Source organism: Palaemon carinicauda, chromosome 24, assembly GCF_036898095.1.
Source record: "Palaemon carinicauda isolate YSFRI2023 chromosome 24, ASM3689809v2, whole genome shotgun sequence".
Taxonomy (NCBI): Eukaryota; Metazoa; Arthropoda; class Malacostraca; order Decapoda; family Palaemonidae; genus Palaemon; species Palaemon carinicauda.
In genome coordinates, this window is record NC_090748.1 from 70,470,916 (window position 1) to 70,491,846 (window position 20,931).

The 20,931-nt window shown below is 40.3% G+C and overlaps 1 protein-coding gene across 1 annotated transcript in view; it reads left to right on the top strand.

Moving 5' to 3' along the window:
- LOC137618147 (serine/threonine-protein kinase SIK3 homolog) overlaps positions 1-20,931 on the top strand; it is a 267,259-nt gene that overhangs the window by 188,887 nt on the left and 57,441 nt on the right. Inside the window, exon 15 of the mRNA XM_068348177.1 lies at positions 15,144-15,671. Coding sequence (XP_068204278.1) covers positions 15,144-15,671 — 528 coding nt within the window. The remainder of the gene's footprint in view (positions 1-15,143; positions 15,672-20,931) is intronic.

Sequence of the window (20,931 nt, forward strand, 5' to 3'; positions counted from 1 at the left end):
TTTTAGCATCTTGCTACCACATCTCTTCTCCAGGTCACCACTCTTAACGCAGTCTTCCCACTGTACTTTGGCCGTGAGGAATAACACTCGGTAGCCACACCTTTTCAAAATCCGTAGGAAACTAGGGGACACTCAATTAAGAGCATGTCTTTGCCACGCCAAGCAGTCTTATTTTCTGTTAACTCCACTGCATATTTTTACTTCAAACAATCTAATAGATTTGTTCTTGGATCATACCCTCCATATCCACCCAGTTTCGTTGAAATTGGTTCAGTAGTTTTTGCATAATGTTCACAGACATAAAATAAAGTAACAAAATATTTGGTATTTATGTAACATTGTAATTATTTTCAATGTACTGTACCACTGTGTACTTGTACTCGATCCAAAATGTAATAGATTCATCCCTGTCTCATACCCAACATGACTACCAAGTTTGGTCAAAAGCAGTACTGTGGATTTTATGTAAAGTTGCTCAAAAACAAACAAATAAATGGACAGACAGGGGTCAATACATACTGGCAAAGGCAATAACTATGAGCCATCATTATTGCAAAATGGTTAAATATGCGTGCAGGGTCCTCTCTAAATAAATGTATTGTGAATTGAAACTAGAATAGGCAGAGTTATAGTAATTGGATAGAAACTAGGGAAAAGACCAAAAATGTATAGAAAATAAGGCTGAAAATAGCATTGAATAGAAAATCCTTAAAGAATTTAATTAAAAATCATTAGCAACAAAATGTCAATATCAAGAATATTCAGTAGTAGAAATACATTTGCTTGCTAGGCAGTTATATGGAAAGACAACTTTGGATATGATAAAGCAAATTTTTTACGTTATTTAGAAAAACCAATGACATCGAGAAAATCCTCCATATTAGAAAAATTATAGAAATCCGACATGTAAATACGATAGATTTAGAAAAAAATCTGGAAAGTAAAGAAAATCAAATGGGAAAGGGAAATTAATAATGAAGGAAGAATGTACAGTAATACATTCTGAAATCTTTGCCCTTTTAGCCATTCATACCTCATAACCTCATAAAAGAGGGTACAGTACTTGGTGTTTTGTATGTTTTTAGGATATGAACAATTACTCATATCTTCTCTTTCATCATCGTCCTTCATAATTATTATTTTTTACATCACCTTTGAAAATTCTTTTAACAGCCCACACCTCAATGTAAGGAATTTTGTAAAAAAAATATTTTAAACAAGTTTCTAAGCAGTAAAGTATTTTAGTAAAAACTCTTTTGATATAAGGAGTAAAATTAAAATGTTTCTATTAAAACCATCCTTTTAGTTTAATAGGATTACTGTATAGAAATTAAAAATCATTGAAATATCTTTTTGGTTTTTACCTAGTTTACAAAAACAAGATATGTAAAAAGGAACATTTGTATACAGTTTTTGTAAAAATTGTTTGAATCCTCTTTTTTTAAAATTTTTTGTTTCCAAAATATATTGGAACCTAAATGTTTTTTTCCAGTTTGGTTAGTGTTGTCAGGGGATCCCATGTGGTACACTGTAGGTAATACTAATATGGATTTGCATTGTCCCTCTGGCCCATAGCTACACCCACATTTCAGTCTTTCAGTCTTCTACATTACTTCTGTTTCTGCTGTCCTCTCATACTTACCTTTAAGTTCATAGTACAACTTGAGGTTTTACCTTGACACTAAATGTCCTCCTCGGCTCAGATTCTATAAATCTAATCCTTAAACAGTTTTGTTTGAGGTCTCAGGAAGTCTTCTGGTGTTGTTTGGTAACTAATGGGTAGACTATGAAGGGTAATGACTATCCATCAAAGATTCAAGGACAATTTTGTTAAAATCCTTCATTATTATTGAAATCAGTGGTTTTGCTGTCATAATCTCATTTTCAAGTATTTAGTGTCTCCCAGTTTGTGAAAGACTTAGCTTTCATCATTGTGATTGGATGTGTAATTAGTTGTCTTGTTTACTTACACAGTAACTGGTATATGGAGGCTGACCTTCTCTTGGTAGATACACCTGAGTTTTCTCTGCCAAGGACAAAACTTTATTTTCAGTAGAATGAAGTTCAGGATATTTTTTGATGCTGAAATCATTATTAAAATGTCATTAATAATAATGTACTATACTTTGACAGAATGGTCTGTTAAATTATATTAAAACCATGCAAGAGTCTTTCATATCTCAGTCAGGTGGAAAGACTAATTTTATTTTGGGGAGTTTTTGTCACAAAATATATATGAAGACATTACCAGAACTATGTGCTGCAATTTGTATCCTCAAACAGTTTTAGAGTTTCTGGTGGCCAGTAAACCCTTTCTAAACCAATACTCATTGATATTAATGTTTGAATACATTAAAGCTACACCTTTGCATGGTGTACTGCATATTTTGGAAAAAAAAAAACTATGGTAAACTTTTATATTGAATATGGCAGCCCGTATGGGGATTTGTAAAAAATATCACCCATGGCAAATGAAGTATTATTATTATTACTATCATTATTACTAGCTAAGCTACAACCCTAGTTGGAAAAGCAAGATGCTATAAGCCCAAGGGCTCCAACATGGCAAAATAGCCCAGTGAGGAAAGGAAATAAATATTACTTGGTATTTTTCATGACTGTTATAATTTCAGAGTAATATGGTACACCTTTATACTTACTTTTTCTTTTGCGTGTGAGGCTTTTTTATGCACAGAAGGTAACTACTAACTATTATTTTGTTGTTTGATTGTGTACATATCATTGCAAGAAGTTAAAGTTTCCATAAGCTTCCAGGAATGTGTGTTCTGCCAGAAATGGATATGTTGGATTTAATTGAATCTGTAATGTGAAGAAGTCATTGCATTACATACTTTATGCTTTGGTTCAGCGATGGTGACCTTTTACATAATTAGTAAAAAGGCTTATTCTATAGAGGATGAGGTTATCCAATATGGCCACTAACAGTCGAAAGGGGATAATTCACGCTGATGGTAGCAGGTCGTATACATGATAAGGTTTTGTTATTTTAACCAGACTAAAAGTGTATTTAGAAATTATATTTTTAAATAGAAAATATATTTTGTACAAGCTATAAGGATTCCAAATCTAATGTATTAAATGTACAACAGTTTTATGATAATTAATTAAGTGAAGTTCTACAAAGAGAAGATAAGAATGCAGAAGAAAAGTAAGCACGAGTAATAATATTCTGTTTTAGAGGGAAATTTGCGTATGGCAGGTACACGGACGAAAGGAAATAAGTATAATTTATTTTAAAAGCAATCGGCCAATAAAACATACAGTACAGGATACAAGGGTGGTAAGTGGTAAAGTTGTCAAAACTATCATTATTATTTATACTGTACCAGGTCTTAGGACCAGGTTTGGCATAAGGTCCTATACTTTACAAGTATTCATGTCATTCACATTCACTACCCTTTGAAGTCATAACAATTTTCTTAGGTTTATGCTAGCATTTAGGAATAGTAGAGGTCAGTAAAAGCAAGCCTGATGATAGACTGGCATAATGCCTGCTATGAATAATTATTAATCATAGGAACTTTATGAATAAAAATTGTATTTATCATATTTCAATGTCAGCATCCTAGAATGATAGCTATGATTATTTTAGAAAATTACTTTTTAATTATATTGATAGTATATATTAATCCTCTGAAAATCTAGTGACTCCCTTTTTTGTTGTTGATTTATGTAACCTGAAGTGTATACAAATACTTATTTCATGGAAATATTTGCTAGAATCATAGTGTCATCCAAAGAAAACAAGATTTGCATCCAAGAGAGGGCAGGTGCTGGGGCTAATGAAAATGTATATAGAAAACAGATAAGAACCGCCCAAGGGCAGGACCGGTCATGCGAATGTTCGTTGCCTAGAGATCGTTCATTTTCTTTACAAGCCATGAGCTGCTATATTAAACTTTTTTCTTAGGGTGATCAGGAAGTGCTCCTTCATTTATATTCGTACAACGAGATTTCTACACAACTCTCACATCTAAATTAAAGTCTACTAGCTTAATTATGTTTTTTATGATTTTAGAAATTATCTAACAGTTGTCACTTAATTTAACTAGCTTAATTATATTTTTAATAGTTTTTGAAATTATCTTACAGTTATCACATAATTTTAAAGTTTTCTTTGCTTTTTGAATGATTTTAAGCATTGCTAAAATAATGTTTACATCATAGAAAAGTTCAATCATTCCTTGACATAATGTGATAAACCAGAAGTTCATGTCTGTCATAGTTTGCTTTACGGAAGTGCCAAAAACATTTCTTTTCGGGTGTAAATTTTTCCCCCGTCCAAAAGCCATAGGAATAAAATAATACAAAAAATAAACTGAAATAGAGAAAAGCATGCCGATAAGCTCATACCAAATAATTTTAAGATAATGCCTTTTGGTAAAGAAAGGGAATTTGGCTGAAAGAAGAAAGCAACGGGGAAGTATACTGAAAAGCTCACTCCAAATAAGTCTCGGGCAATGCTCAAAGAAGAAAATGAGGTGGATTTCCAAGAGGATTTGTTGGCTTGTAAATGTTCGGAATTTTCTTTTATCACTTCTGGCTATACCTAACTCCTATATCAAAACCTCCCAGGTACTAGCTTCGGCTACATCACAAGGACAGTTCACGGAATTGATCTTTTGGCTGAGTTCGCTCATCCGCAGGAGAGACAAAGTGAGCTATACGGATGTCTACCTCCATGTGTTGGACAACCTTCCAGGGTATCTGAAGATCTTACCTTTCGAGGGACAGATCCCCTTCACCGGCTTCTGAGCACCATCTTCCTCACCTGCGAGAAGATATGCTGTCAGGAGTAAAAGGGGCTGATTGTCCCTCCTGCCCGCAGGAGAGACAGCATTCTCCTGAGTGGTCTTCCCCTGGGGGTTCCACCGAAGGGTGTTAGACATGTCCATGTCTCGCTCTGGTCCATCAGAGTGCAGCCTTTCAGACCTGGATGATGATAGTAAGAGGCGATAGCCTCTGATCACTCTCCCTCGTCGTCGTATACAACGTAGCAATATGCATTATGTAAGAATGAGCTCTCGCGAGTTTGCTCCTTTGGTCTCTCCTTCTCGCAAGGAAGAACCTACTTTACTGCCTGTGCGCAGTAAGTACTTGCCCTTCCTCTCCTCTTGGGGAAAGAAAGACAGCTTGCCTTTCTCCTGTTGGGGGAAAAAATGAGTGGAAAAGTGTCTTTTCTAGATGTGCTAGTGAGTAAGGACGTTGACAACTTCCAGCAGACTTGTGTAGTCTTGTGCACCTTACCACCTAGAGAGGTGGGAGTGCAAGTTCTCCTGCTGGAGGAAGGCGAGAGTGCTATCACTAAGCACGTTGCTCTTTCTATTGAATCTTTCCATCTAGATTTGTGAGCACTAGAAGCTGTGTCTAGAGCAAAGGCAAGGTCTACCTTGCTAACATGCACTACGTGCAACAGGTAGGTAGACGAGCGCGCACAGGTAGACTACATCTTATTGAGCTTTTAATTCAATACTTTCATCATCTCCGACTTCACGCTTCATATTCCTCAGTCATGTAGGCTTGGGTCTTCCAACTTTTGTATTATTTTGATTATTGAAGTTATTAGAATTATTTTGTGTGAACTGATGAGGATACGCATGCAAGCTTTCCTTGCCAGCCATCGCCTTGCCAGTGCTCGTGATTTAGCAAGGGAGTGTAGGGTTTCCTGCTCAGGCTGATCAAGACAGGTTGACAGTGCTCACTTCCACAGGGAAGATGAGTACAAGGAATACCAGGAGCACCATCCTCTCGACCTCATCCTTTCCAGGTCACTTCTCTCCTAAGTTTTGGAAGAAGGTATGGGGAGCTCATTTAGGAACAATGCCGTTTTCGAAGAACGCCCCTTGCCTTGGTTTCTCAACATTGTTCAGGCAGTTTTGGGCCTACCACCCGTTACCAGAAGGTTCCTTCTCCTGGCATTCCCACCATCCTGCTGGAATCCTCCCAAGGGAGCGACCATCCTCTCGACCCCATCCTTTCCAGGTCACTCCTCTCCTAAGTTTTGGAAGCAGGTATGGGGAGCTCATTCGGGAACGATTCCGTTTTCGAAGGACTTCTCTTGGTTTCTCAACATTGTTCAGGCAGTTTTGGGCCTAACACCCATTACCAGAAGGTTCCTTCTCCCAGCATTCCCACCATCCTGCTGGAATCCTCCCAAGGGAGTAAAGGAGTAAAGGGTCATCTAACCCCAGGTATTGCAGCGAGGCTAAGCAACTTCCTCCTCTAGCCTCTGCAGAGCCTCGGGTGTCTTCGAGGTACCAGTAGTACCTGAAGACCCAGGCTCCAACTGACCAAGATTCAGTCTGGGAGTCTAGGATTGGTTTCAATCATTCTTAAGAGGAGGAATAGGATTCAGAGGGCAAGTACTACTCCACCAGGGGATAACATACATCCTTGTTTGAGCAGGGTACCTAGGTCCCCGGGGGAGGTCACTTTGACTGATAACTATTGGCCTTCGCCTATAGAGTTGAGCTGGCAGGAACCCTCTACCAAGGCAGCCAAGGTTCCTCCTTTTGCTCCCTCCGAAGGTGCAAGACCCAAGGAGCCGGAGAACAACGGGGAGCCCTTCCCGTCTTGAAGGCTTTTACATTTGTCTGAAGGGAAAGGTAGGATTCCAAGATGTTTCCTAAGAATTCGCTTTTTTTGGATGAACGTTAATCTTGAGGGGAACGTCACCCGGCATCAACATCTGCCTCCGTAAGATCGGAACGTCGTGGTCTTCCTCCAAGGGTTCAGTCTTCTACCAAAAGGAACTGAAGATGACATTGACCCTCCCCAGACTGCTCTGGGTGCTAGCTCGGAGAAGGAAGAACCTTTCGACGACGGCTGTGATCATTCCGATGGAGTGCTGCTGGTGTCCACCAGTCCCAAGAGCAGAAGGATGCTGATCGCTTCTTTCTGCAAGTCCTTTCAACCATCTAGGGAGCCTGATCAGAATCCGGTGTAGGGAAAGGACACGGTCCTAGACCTCTTCTGTGATATGCCGAGACCCATCAAAACTAGGTAGCTTTGCCTTGGTCGCGGGGGGTCGAAGCGGCGAAGAAGATGGCGTACGCCTAAGTAGCAGGAACGTCACAATCTCTCCGATTGGTAGACTCTTCTTGTTTACCTCCTCCTCTGTATGTTCAACAGAGTAAGTACAGTATTCAGAGATGGTAGAGGACAATCCATCCCCTCTACCACTAGACCCAGCAGTCATGAGTTCGATACAAAACTCTTCTTTGGCAAAACAGGCGACTCTGCTAGTACATTTCTCTGCCGGAGATGCCGCCAACAATGAAATGGTTGCAAGATGTTCCTTGGAATCCATATCATGGCTGCATTTTCGGTTGGGGATGGTAAGTTACCTCGTTAGGAATGAGTAACACTCCATCCATCAGGGAAAGGAAGTGCTGTTAGCCTTTCTCCTCTCAGGAGCTAGAACTCTCATTTTTTTTACCAAAAACATTAACAACTAGTCGGTCAACTGGGTTTTGAGATGCCGTGATGCGGTGGTCTTAAAATTCCAGAGGCAGGTACCTTAAAGGGAAGCAATGAAGCTCCATAATGCCCTGTTAGATGGTCCTTCACTGTTCAATGTGGAGCGTATTGAAGCGGTGGCAGAGAGATGGAGGAAGATGAGTCAAGACTCCCTTCTCCGTAGGGCCATCGTCTCAAGTTCCCACTCAGCGATACCTCCACCGCAGAGATCTTCTCTGGCTGAGACCCAGGGACCGAAGAAGAAATCCTCCCAGACAAAGCAGGCAGAGCAAGCCCCTAAGCAGTCCTTTCGACCTAGGGGCTTAAGGAGGGGTAAAGGAGGTAGGAGGAGCAGACGAGGATGTTCCCTTTAGGAAAGGCATTACCTCAACCAGTCCACCAGTAGGGGGATACCTGAAGAGCAGATGGCAGTGGTGGATGTTCCACGGAGTCGATCCTTGGTCGGTTTCGGTGTTGAGAGGGATACATCGTCCCTGTCACGCTCCTCTGACCTTCCATTGGACAATATCAGATTCCTATCTAAGGGGGATCTGTGAAGAAACAGGCCCTTCGGACTAAAATTCAGACCATGTTAGAGAAGGACTCTGTCCAGGAAGTTCCGAAAGGGTCCCCAGGATTCTACAGTCACTTATTTCTTGTAGAAAAGGTGTCTAGAGGCTTGAGACCAATCATCGATCTCTAGACCTTGAACAAGTTCGGACATCAGACCCCATTAAAGATGGAGACGGCCCAGATGGTCAGACAGGCTGTCAGACCTCATGACTTCATGATCTCGTTAGATCTCAAGGATACGTACTTCCAGATCCCTATCCATCCATCCTCAAGGAAGTACCTAAGATTAATGTTAGGAGGAAAGATATACCAGTTCAAGGTGCTGTGTTTTGATCTGTCCACCACATCCCAGATTTTCACGAGGGTTTAACATTCTGTCCACTTGGGCACACATGAACAGCACGCGTCTACTTTGATACTTCACGATTGGCTGATTCAGGCAGGCTCGAGGGATTCCCTTCTCCTCCATCGAGACAGACTTCTCGCTATTTGCCAAGATCTGGGGATCATGGTAAATTACCAGAAGTCTCTCCTGCAACCATCTAAAGACAGTATATCTAGGAATGAGAATCAGGACCAAACTAGCAAGATCTTTAAGTTTGAAGAATGAATAGAGAGACTGGGAAGAATATTATTATTATTATTATTATTATTATTATTATTATTATTACTTGTTGCTAAGCTACAACCCTAGTTGGAAAATAGCCCAATGAGGAATGGAAACGAGGAAAAATAAAATATTTTAAGAACAGTAACATTAGAATAAATATGTCCTATATAAGCTATAAAAATTTAACAACACAAGAAGAGAGATTACGTGCCCGAGTGTACCCTCAAGCAAGAGAACTCTAACCCAAGACTGTGGAAGACCATGGTACAGAGGCTATGGCAGAATAAGTTACCAGTACATAAATGGCACAGGCTGCTGGGACACTTAACATCTCTAGAGAAGTTAGTGCCCAATGGCCGTCTCCACATCAGATCTCTACAGTGGCAGCTGAAGACCTTTTCGTCTCAGCACATCTACTGAACACTCCGGTGCCGGTAGGTCAAGAGCAAAAGAGAGACCTGAGGTAGTGGGTGTCAGACTTCAATCTCCTCAGGGGAGTGCACCTTCTATCTCCTCTCCTGGATTTGTTACTCTTCATAGGTGCTTAAAAAAAGGGGTGGGGGCTCATATGTTGCACCTTACAGTATCTGGACAATGGCCTGGATCCGAGCAAAAATGCCACATAAACCTCCTGGAAATGAGGGCAGCCTTTCTCTCCCTCAACCACTTCCATTAGCCACTTTTGCGACACTTCGTAGTGCTGGTGAGTGACATCACTACAGTGGTAGTATTAGCCAAGCCTCAGATTGAAATGTGATCCTGAAGATGGTCTTCCTTTTAACCCTTGCCTCTGTGAAGAGAGTCAGCAAGCACCATGATCTGTCATATGACATCAGCCATTCAAGGGAATGTAGTCAAGAGACACACTGTTTTGTCCCCAAGTTCGTAGCTATGACAAAATCTGGCTATAGCGGATCCTAGATTTGGGCCCCTCTGAATTGAGTCTCTGGTCTGTAACAGATGATCCTGATCAGCTGTTACTCTGAGGAAATATTTGTAAAGAACTGGGAGAGCCCACCCACAGATCAGCATCTTTGGAAGCATGGACAAGAATAAAAGAAAGATCAGAAAGAACAATATATCTTCCTGGTTCAGGCAGGTGATAGACAGAGCCATTCAGCAAAACCGCTCTCAATGATACCAGTTGCCGTTCCCATGCCCATGATGTCACAAGTATCAGTACATCCCTACGACGTTTAGAAATAATGGTGATCCCCTTCATTGGTTTGACTGCTTCAATGGCTGCCTTCTGTTTTATGATCGTCGAGATCGTAGACATATTCCGGCCATATTGTTTAGCCAGATCGCTAACAAACACACCTCGCTCATATTTTTCTCTTATTTCTTGTTTTAGTTCTAATGAAAGCGTTTACTTCTTCCTTTTCTCACCACTATTACTTCCTGAACCGAAACTAAGCTTTTTAGGACCCATGATTATAAGTAAAATAAAAAATGAAACGTGAGAAACGGAAGATAAAAAACACTGTTAATAACTGAGCGAATAGAGAACAACCACACGATGCGCACGAGATGAGAGGACTGATCAAGGCGACGCTTGATTGGTGTCCCTACGATGTGCTGCCGTCTACCAGTGTAAACAAGAAACTATGATTGACACTTTGAGAAAATTCTACGTGTATGGTCTACGTTGTATGTTGGAGCACGACTTCGGGTGTCGAGACGTAAATTTGATCGAATTTCACTTCGGATGTTGGAAAATTCGTATGTAATGACAATCGTATGTAGAGGTTCCACTGTATATCCAAATTGCTTCAGTGTTGGAACTAGTTTGGTGACCCTAGCTTGTACTACTTCCAGTCTAATTCCTTCTGAATACTTGGAGCCCAGAATTGGACTCCATATTCTAGATGGGGTCTTAGTAGTGATGTGTACAGCTGTATTATTATAATTACTTGCTAAGCAACATCCTTAGTTGGAAAAGCAAGATGATATAAGCCCAGGTGCTCCACCAAGGAAAATAGCCCAGTGAGGAAAGGAAACAAGAAAAAATTAAATATTTTAAGAACAGTAAACATTAAAATAAATACTGTATCTCCTTATAAACTATAAATACTTCAACAAAACAAGAAAAAATATAGAATAGTGTGCTCGAGTGTACTTATGTATTCATATGCGAAAAATTGGTTTTGTTGCACGAATTTGGCATATGCAACCATTTTCATAAACTGTATATTTATCATTTATGCATAAAACTTTTCCTTGAGGTATTGGGGCCAAGTTTCAGCATATAAAATCATGTGGCGTCCAAAAATCAGACACCATCTTTGAAAAACCTATGCTCCAGATAGTTTTCAGGATGAAATAAAAACCCTGTTTCTTCATGCAGATTCTTCTAAAGAATATTTTTTTTCAGATCAATTTTGAAATAAATAAGTGATTTTTCATAAGGCTTCACACAAGTGACTGATCTCACTAGCCGGCTCCTTTTTTGACAGAGCATACGCTTCCATTTTTTTGCAGTGAAATTAACATCAGATCTTCAAGAATGCCCTCTTTTTATTAAAGCAAACTAATTTTTAAGGCTTTATTACCCTCAGAAATTTATATATGTGATCTGCCTTATCTTGGATTCAATTCCATTTGGAGCTGCGCCTTTTTTTATGACAAATTGTGGTCTAAGTGCTCCAGCAGTTTCTCTGTAATGGAGCCGTTTTTTGTACCACCATCCATGCCATTTCTCTTTCAAGATTCCACTGTTGCAAAGATGTAGAAACTAAGTTTTTAAAACTGGTCTCGCTTGTGCAGCTCAGCTTGGAATTTGAAGCATACTCGCTTCCTCAGAATTTATAATATTGAAGATTATGTTGATCCCTAATTTCAGTTCATGTGGAACAGCATCACTTTCCATAACAGCTTGAAGTCTCTTGGCTCTAGTATTTCCTCGCCGGTGAAGTATCTCCTGCACCTTCATCCAGGTTATCCATGCTTCACCACTGGTAGTGTGCGTGGGCATGTTACTTACATTTATAATGAATAGATATCTTAGTGACCCCCAAAAATAGAAGATGGCATCTCTGAGGAAAATCTGAGACCCAGATATTTATTTAGGATAACAGGGAAACTGACTGGTGAACTTGTTAAAGCTAATAAAACAATTTTGTTGCAATGCTTTTTTAATGTAGTCAAAATCTCATGCTTCAGCAGATGATAATTGTTATTTACTTTATAATGCTTTTCCTTGAAGCACTTAAGCCAAACTAACAATCAAATATCCTTGTTTTATCCGGCACTAGTAGCTAAGCATTCAAATCTCATTGTGTAAGCATCAGTGCTATCACTAGTTTTATTAAACACAGGTAATTTAGGAAGCGATGGCTTGCACGAGTCTTTGTCACTTTATTTACTTTTTGAGTATTCACCTTGTAATCTTAACCTTTCTAACTCCAATTCCTTTTTTACCTTCATATTCTAATGATAATTTTTAGATTCTGTATCTTGTGCCCTTTCCTTTCTTTCTTTTACCTTCTCTCTTTCAAGTTGATCCTCCTTTTCTTTCTCAATATATTTAAACTCCTCATCTTCTAAAACAGTTTCTTTAGGTAAAGCAAATGAAGTCAGGATGACCAATGGGGTAACATGTGACAGGATGGCATATGCATATGATGTGGATCTGTTGGGTGAAAACTTAGCAGAATGTAATAATCAAGACAATAGAAGAGCAGCAAAATAAGTTGTAGAAATTTATGAAAGTAATTTCAAGGGGAAGAAATGTAGTGAACTTTATCGAATGCTGGAGTTGGTGGATCAGGTCAGATATCTAGGTTCAACAACAACCATAGACAATGAGGTCAAGGAAAAATTAAAATCAGCATTGCTGCATCTTCAAAGTGCAGCTAGGCAATCAATGAGCTAATCAAGTCGAGATAAGTATCCAGAAGCACAAAGATTCAGGCTTACAAGACCATTATAAGACCTATAGCCACATACTGCTGTCAAACTTGGAGGCTGATGAAGGAACTGGAAAGAATGCTTTAAGGTTTTGAGAACAGCATATTGAAGCGAATATGTCGACCATTCTGAGATGAACAGGTGGTGAATGAAGAAGGCACAATATGGAATTTAGAGAAGTATCAAGGCTGCCACTAACAAATTATTTAAGGTCACAAAAATTAGGTAGGCAGGTCATGTTGCGAGAATATGGCCCAATAGTTTGATTGGAGGATTGGAAACTGGTAGACTAATGGGGAAAGACCTGTGGACAGACCGTGACTGTGATGATTTGATAATATTGGGAAAGACTTGGAGTGACTCAAAGTGGATTATCCAGCAGAGTGGCGTAAATTGTTTCAGGATCGCGGGCAGTGGAGGCTTCTGTAGGAGTCGAAGGATCACGTGGGTCCTCAGGCAGTGGAGTGAGTGATTAAACTAATTACTGTATGTTGCTCAATGTGCTCGTCGTGATTTTATATGCTGAACTTGTCCTCAATACTAAAGTTTTATGCATAAATGATCAGGTCCCTGTTCGGACACCAAAATTGTCAAGCCAAGATTAAACTATTTTAAAAAATTTAGTTAAATCCTCGTAACAGTTATAGGAATATTCCTTGCATCAAGAGGTATACACAAAAATAATGTGCGGAGTAATATTGGGGTCAAGGAAATCATAAAATACAAAATCATAAAATACAAAGGAAACCTATTCCTCCTAATATGAGCTGCTGGAGAAGATGCAATATAAACATCAAGGGAGTTTCATTAAAGTAAGAAAGTTACATTTTTTTTTTTTTTTTTTTTTTTTTTTTTGGTGGATTTCCAAATTTGTGGCAGTTGCTAATGTATTGTGTAGATAGGTTGCTGTAGACTAATATAACTTTATTTTACATAATTTAATTTGACATATCTCATTTTAATATTTACCATAAAAGATGATGTTTAATCCTATACATTTTTGTATTAGATTTCTCACTTCTTTTTATATGATTTGTAATTGCCGATGGAAATTAGTATTTGAAGCCAAAATGTTAAGGTATTGTACCATAATGTAGCTATTACATAATGTACAGAATAGTAAATATTTTCTTATTTTGTTGTCGATTTCATTTGCTGACATTACATATTTTTATACACTACTAACATTTTATTTTATCATATTTTTCTAGTATTGTTTTGGTCTGCTTATTTGAGAGTATAAATTGAAAGAAAAAGTCAAGTATAGCATTGACGTATTGATTACTGTCTCAGGACTTGCATATGTGCTGCACATGCAATGGCTGAATAGCCAAAACAAAATCAAGGAATTGTTCTTAAAGTAATTTAGGAGAATAATATGCAATTTGTTGAATTTGTTCATTGATATTTGGTCAAACTGTAAAAATTGGGATAGGAAGGGTTTGGTAGTGTCAAATGGTTAAATTACAAATTTTAGGAATTTTTTTCAATGTACTATGTCAACATATCATTGAACTTTTTCCCCAGATTATGATATAAACCTTTGTAAGTTTCATTTTTGGCAGAACATAAAAATACATTACCTTTGGATGTACTGCAAGGTTTTATCTCTCCATAGTAGTGTAATATGTTGAAGTCAAAACATTTATGTAACTACCATCTGTGATTCTGGTAAGCCTCACTTTAAATGACTTATTTTACATGTGTAGATGTTGAGAATATGATTTTAAAAGTTATTTTTTATGATTTTTGAAAGAAGTTTGGAAGCTTTTTCTCTTATGTAATATACCCAATTATTTTCCAAGCCTACCTTTGGTTATGTATTTGTATATAAATCCTGAGAGGATGTGAATGGATTCTTTAATAGCAATAGTAATGGGCAGATGATGCTTTAAGGCCAGGCATTATTATTTGTGGCCAGATAGAGAATCTGCTTTTTACAGTATTTGTTATGCTCTCTTTGTTGGTCTCTCTCAGCCCACCTCTGCAGTGAATGATGAGCACTACATCACTTTTTGTTATGCCAGATAGTTATCAAGTCTTGTAGTCACATTGTTATTGTTGTCAAACTCATCAGAAGTTTTGCTTGGAATAGATCTGACATGCTCTTTTTGTATTTATATGGTAGAAATTATTAATTTTGTTACAAGCATGAAGCTCAGTTTGTGTGTTAACTATTTTATTTAGTGCATGTATTTTATGGTCTCATTTTTTTTTTCTTTTCATTCTGGTTTAAACTTTTCTTCAAGTTATTAGTTTTAATTTTTTTATTTTTTCTTTTCCTCTCACCTCCCTGAATCCTTACCTTTGCCTGCCTCTGATGCCTGTGTTATGCCACATTTTTCATTTATTTTTGCTGAATTTGCTCATAATTGTAACTGCTTGCTTGGAAATTGCTCATTTTACATATCTTGCTTTGGGAAAAATAATGTTTGTATTCCCAATTGTAAATTACAAAAAACACTCATCCCGTTGGTATGAATGGTTTGTAAATATACATTGCTGTTTATTGTTGCTTCAATTAATATATATAATTTTCATATTATATGAAAATTTCGCTGTTAATTGATAGAAATCAATCCAGATTTGAGATCAGAAGCAGAGGCTCGGATGCAAAGACCTTGCTCTCCGCCCTACCTCCAGTACATGTATCCTCCATTTGTTAATTCCACATTAAATGCGGGTATAACGTCAGGTATCCCTTCTTCCTCATCGGCAAATGTCCCTGTCCAACCAGGCATCGTGTCAGGCATACCTCCTCCTTGTTCCTCTAAGAGGCCTCCTAATCCTGTTCCACCTCACAGCTTATCTAATCACCATCATCCTTTTGTGGGTTGCAGTTGTTGCTCCTCCTTGTTATCCTCATCTTCGTCTTCCTTAACCTGCACTTCCTTGCCTTCCTGTGCCTATTCCTCTCCTTCAACAGTCCCAGGAATAGTATCGGGTATTCCTCCACCCCATAACAACAACAACACGACCAACAACAACAATCCTAGGGGAAAGCACCACGGAAGGAAAAGGAAGACTGGCCTTCCAACAGTACAGGAAAATAATTGGCTGGTTTCAGCATCCACAGATCCATCTGATTGCACCATAGTGGGTAATTATGAGAGGCCTCAGCCTTGTTTTTGGTGGTTGGATATGCAGCATCTATGGTGTTTTTATTTTTCAGGTGATGGTTGATGGGGATGGTGATGGTTATGAGAGCAGTCATGTATTGATTGAAAGGGATTTTTGGGGGTTACAGTGTACATAATTCCTTATATTCAAATATTTTTTACTCTTCTCATATAAAGTAAAATACAATCTTTAATTAAATTTTTTAGATATTTAGTAACATTTTTGCAGATGTTTATAGCTTTACCGTATTTGGCAATTAGAGTAAATTTTGGAGTTTTTGAAATTTGAATCCTTACTTTTCATATATTGATACTGAAATATGTTTTTAATCTTGTTTTGTACTCTTGTATGGAGATTTTCATTTCATTAGGTCAGTATTTGGAGGAATAATTATATTTCTGTGTTGTGAATGATCTTGCTAATAGGCAGGGTTAAGAAATCTTACATTAGCTTTTACCTTCAAGGGAAAAGTTCTGCTTCTGTACCATTTGCAGTTTTCTAAATCATTGGCTGTAAGGTGTAGCATTCGGCTTGCAGACTTCCATCTTCAGCTTGGTGATGCTTTAATAGGCCTTATCTAATTATATATTCATAGTAGAATTGTTAGGTACACACAAGATTGCGACTTCTTCTCCAGAAGAGACCTTATATTCTGCCTCATTAAGCAGTTTATAAACAGGAACTGTATGCAAAACCTTAGGTGTTTATGTAAATTTTGTATTTATGATTCGTACAATAACTTAATTTTGAAACTTGAGATTGTTTACTTCAATACTTACTCAAAATTTGTGTGCTATTTGTTCGTCAATAAAAATCTTCCATCAAAATAAAATAAGAATAGATGAAATTGCAAGCTCTTGTTAAGTATTATGTAAAACCTTTTGTTATAGCTGGAAATAGTAGGGATAAATAGAGTCGTAGTGTATATAACATCCCCTTCCTGCAGCAGCTATCTTGAATCCTCGCATAAGTAACTTTGTCTAAAAAAATTATAGCCACTTTGATTGTAAGCTGGGTGTCCGAATTCTGCGAAAGTGTTGAAATAATTGTCTTTGATTGGAAAAATGTTTATTCAAGTGAATCTTTCCAAATTTCATGTGCTGAATGTCCCATTTCCCTGACGAGAAGGACAGTAGCACTCATTAAACTTAGGCTATACCTATGTCCATTAATAGATTTAAGGTTCTCAAAAGAAATCTTACCTTTGACTCATGTTTGGTAGCAAACAATGGTCTAACCAACCCCATATCATCTGAATGAAGATAGGTACTGATAGTGATAATTTATGCCCATTTCTATATCTCTTTAAGATTAAAGTTGCTTGTAACTTGAGACAGTACACTTTAAAGTAACCTAAATTGTTCAGTTCCTTAATCCTATCCAAGAGTTAAAATTTCAGCAGAATATCAACCACCACCTGAGCTAAGGGCCCAACTTTTATCAAGATGAAACTTGACTTCTCTAAAATAAGGAATATCAAATACAAAAGTGCAATGCCATGTTGCTGGACTGCGCTGCATTTGAAACTACTACTGATAAATCATGTTAACGTTTGTAGTAGTAGTTGCTGCTTTGATATCTTGATCTTTCACTTTGTCTTATTAAACAAGTTTCATTCAATAGTATATGAATATCTACAAAAGCTCTTCCAAAGTGACATAGCATGTTTGGGAAGTGGTCTTGTGAGTTTGTATAAACAATCCAGTAGAATATTTAAAGCTACTCGGTGAACTGCTTAGATCTTTTGTATTACCATTTCATTGATCTAACTTGACAGTGACTTCGTCAATGTTATTTCTCTAAATCTCCTTGAGGGGAAGGGTGAGATAAGTATGAAATAACTGGCCTTTTTAGTTCTGAAACTTGGCCATAAAAGAAATTCTTGTATCCTTACAGTAGAAACTCACTAAGATAGAAATAACCTGTAATTCAATAATTTTTTTGGATATAACTCGAGCTAAAAGAAATTTATTTTAACCTTTAGATATTTAAAGGACACATTTTCAGAGGTTCATACTAGAACTTATTAAATACACCATAGTACAACACTGAAATTCCACCTAATTTGGTTCTGAGTTGGATGCATTTGGAAGATGAAGGACCTAACCCTATATCTGCTAATGACATTACTATCATTCAAGTCCAATCAAACATGTTGCAACAGTGAAGTCCCCTTAGATCTATAACCCTACCTACTTTGTTCTGGTCATATGATTATGCATATAAGTAACAATTCTAAAGAATTCTTATTAGTTCCAACACGGAGTACTTACCTCGAACTACTTTCTTAGGAATATCTGGGATCTCCTCCCTATCCGACCAAGAATTTTTCGCAGTCCCCCCTATCTCCGTTTTCCCTTGTCGGGTCCCTCCGTGGCGGAGGGATACGTGCCCTGAGGCGACCTGGGGTCAGCACGTGGGTGCGCTACTGGGTTGTTGTCGTCAGTAAGCATCTGGTCGCGGCGTAGATCACATCTCGCCGCACTCTCTCGCATCCCGTCCGACCCACCATTGTGTTCCACGTGTTCCCTTTGTGTTTTCCCGTTCCTATCCCTTACTTGTGTTGCTCATGGTTATCCTCATGGAATCCCAATGCTGCTGTCCCGGTGCCAAGGCCAGTAAGTCATGCAGAGCATGGCTCTCTAAGGTTAACATCGATCCGCACACGTTGTGCACCACGTGTCGAGGCAGAGTATGTTTGCCTGCTTCCACGTGTCCGGAGTGTGAGTCCTGGCCAGAACTTCAATGGACGTTTCACAGCACTAAGAAGAAGGCATCGAAGCGGTCACCAAGGAAACCTGGTCTCGGTTCTCCGATAACGTCTCCTTCAGCTCCTTCTGAAAGCGGTACCCCTTCCCCTTCCCCTACCCAGAGTAGGGGACGAGGTAAGTCCGTTGCGGGGAAACAGCCCATTGCTGTTCCCCACGAGTCTGATTTTAATAACCCCAATTGCATTGTGCCAAAGCAGACGAGTGAGGAGTCTGCTATTGTTACGGGAGTGCTTTCGGTAGATGAGGTTCTGGTCCCCGCAGGACCCATCTTGAGTGAGGATCCGGTGTGGGGGAGATCAGGGACACCAGCTCCTTCCCCACTAACTTGGCAGTGTTTTTCAGGTGCAGCGAATTCAGGGGGTGACCTAGAGCCACGTGCTCTTCTGACCCGGATTCCATGGTGTGGACGGCGCCAAAGACGCCCTTTAGGTCACCCAAGCGGCAAGACCCCTTTCGCTACCTCCTGATATTATGCAACCCGTCACCCCGGTAGCACAATTGCAAGCCCCCATGTTGGTGGCAGAGGATTCAGGGTCCTCGGATAGCTCCTCTTCTTCTTCGTCTTCCTCGGACGATACCTTGTCCTCCAACTCTTCGTCGTCGGAAGATTCCAGCGACCGGGAGATGAAGAAAAAGAAAAAGAAATTGAAGAGGAAGAAGTCGAGCTCAAACTCAGGCCTGTCTAGGAAGAAGGCCAAAGTTGCTAAGAAAAAGAACAAGAAGAAGAAGAGTTCCAAAAAGAAGAGGGCAAAATTGTGTGAGTTAGTTTTTCCCCCTTGTGGGTCGAACATGGCTCTTGCCATTCCAGTGCCTGCCTCGGCAGCTGCTGAAGCTGCTAACGTGCCTTTGCCAAGTGTCTCACCGGCTCCATCCAGGCATCGGATGCAGCCGCTGGCACAGCATGGCAGTCACTTGCCACGGATTCCTCCGGGAGGGGTTTGGCCCATGACGGCTACCTCCTCTTCGAGGGCTCCATCCATGATGGAGATAGCCGCTCCGTCGAGTCGGCCGGATGCCAGTGATACGACCGCCTCCACGGATCCATCCGTGATCGAGGAATCAGCCGACATGGCGGATCAAGTGGTAGTGGCTTAGTGGATGCTGGAGATTGCTCACCTGAAGAGACATCCTCATACAGGAAAGTTTTAGCCCTTATACGGCATCACCACAGACTGGATGAGCCCAAACCATTCTCAGAGCAGGCCTGGCTTTTGAGTTTGGGTAGGATGGTGGACAACCCTATACAGCCGAAACCAGCCTTGACCCTACCAGTGGCTCCAGATGTGTCCCTGGGCATGGACCACGTCAACCATTTTGTCTCGTGACACAAGAACTTCCTCAGGGCCCAAGGGTCCTTCAAGCTCCTGCCCGGGCTTAGGACCCAGAAGAAATTTTATGTGCCGGACGGGCTGCCTGCAGGGTCTCGAGCAATGGAAGAAGCCGTTGCGGCTCAGAGCCAGGGCAGCACAGATGACAGGATCCTTACTGCCCCCATGGTCTTTCACAGGCGGAGGCCACTATGATGAAAGAGACGTCTCAGGACATCATCAATGTGGCCTCCTGGTTGGACCTGTGGGCATGGACGTTAGCAGGATTTCACATCTCCCACGATCTCTCGGTGCCTGAGAATTAAGCCCTATTGCATGAGCTCACACCCTCTGGGGCAAGGCGATGAAATTCTTAACATTCCAGTCCTTGACGCAAACAGCAAACTGGATCTTGAGAAGGAAAGAGACAGTGCTGAATAGGCTCCCTTGTAGACCCCCCGAGCGAGAGGCCAAGTTCCTTCGGAATGCTCTGGTGTGAGGTGAGACCCTGTTTCCCCTACAGACGATAGCAGAGACCATGGAGAGAATGGGGAATCTGAAGGACTCGGCTGAGCCTAAGCAGCCAGCAACAAGACGCCCTCCACATAGGAGACCGTCTGTGGACAGGGTCTACCCGTCTACGCCACCAGCTAGACAGGAGGCCCCCTCCCCTTCTTGGTATCAGTCCTCTCGGCCCTCCCACAGAGGTGGTGCCCCAGCCCAGGCCTCCTTTAGGCAAAAGTACTCGGGCTCGAGACGAGGCCGCTCAAACCTTCTCCCCAGGAGGAGATAGGAAGAGAGGCCCCCTACACCTTCCCACGCCACAGGTGGGGGATGCCTCAAATTCCATTGGCAAGCATGGCGGGACAACAGTGCGGACCCATAGTCCGTGTCAGTCCCTAGGGAGGGATACAGGATTCCCTTCCTGACGGAACCACCTCTAATTCCCGAGCATCGGGTGCAGTGGCTGGCCCCCAAGGATCACATGAAGAGAGCAGCCTTGCAGGAGGAGGTGTCGGCCATGTTGAACAAAGGAGCACTGCAACCCGTCCAGGAATCGTCCCCGGGGTTTTACAGCAGGCTCTTCCTGGTGGAGAAAGCTACGGGGCGTTGGAGACCAGTCATCGACCTCTCGGCCCTGAACAAGTTCATCAGATAGACG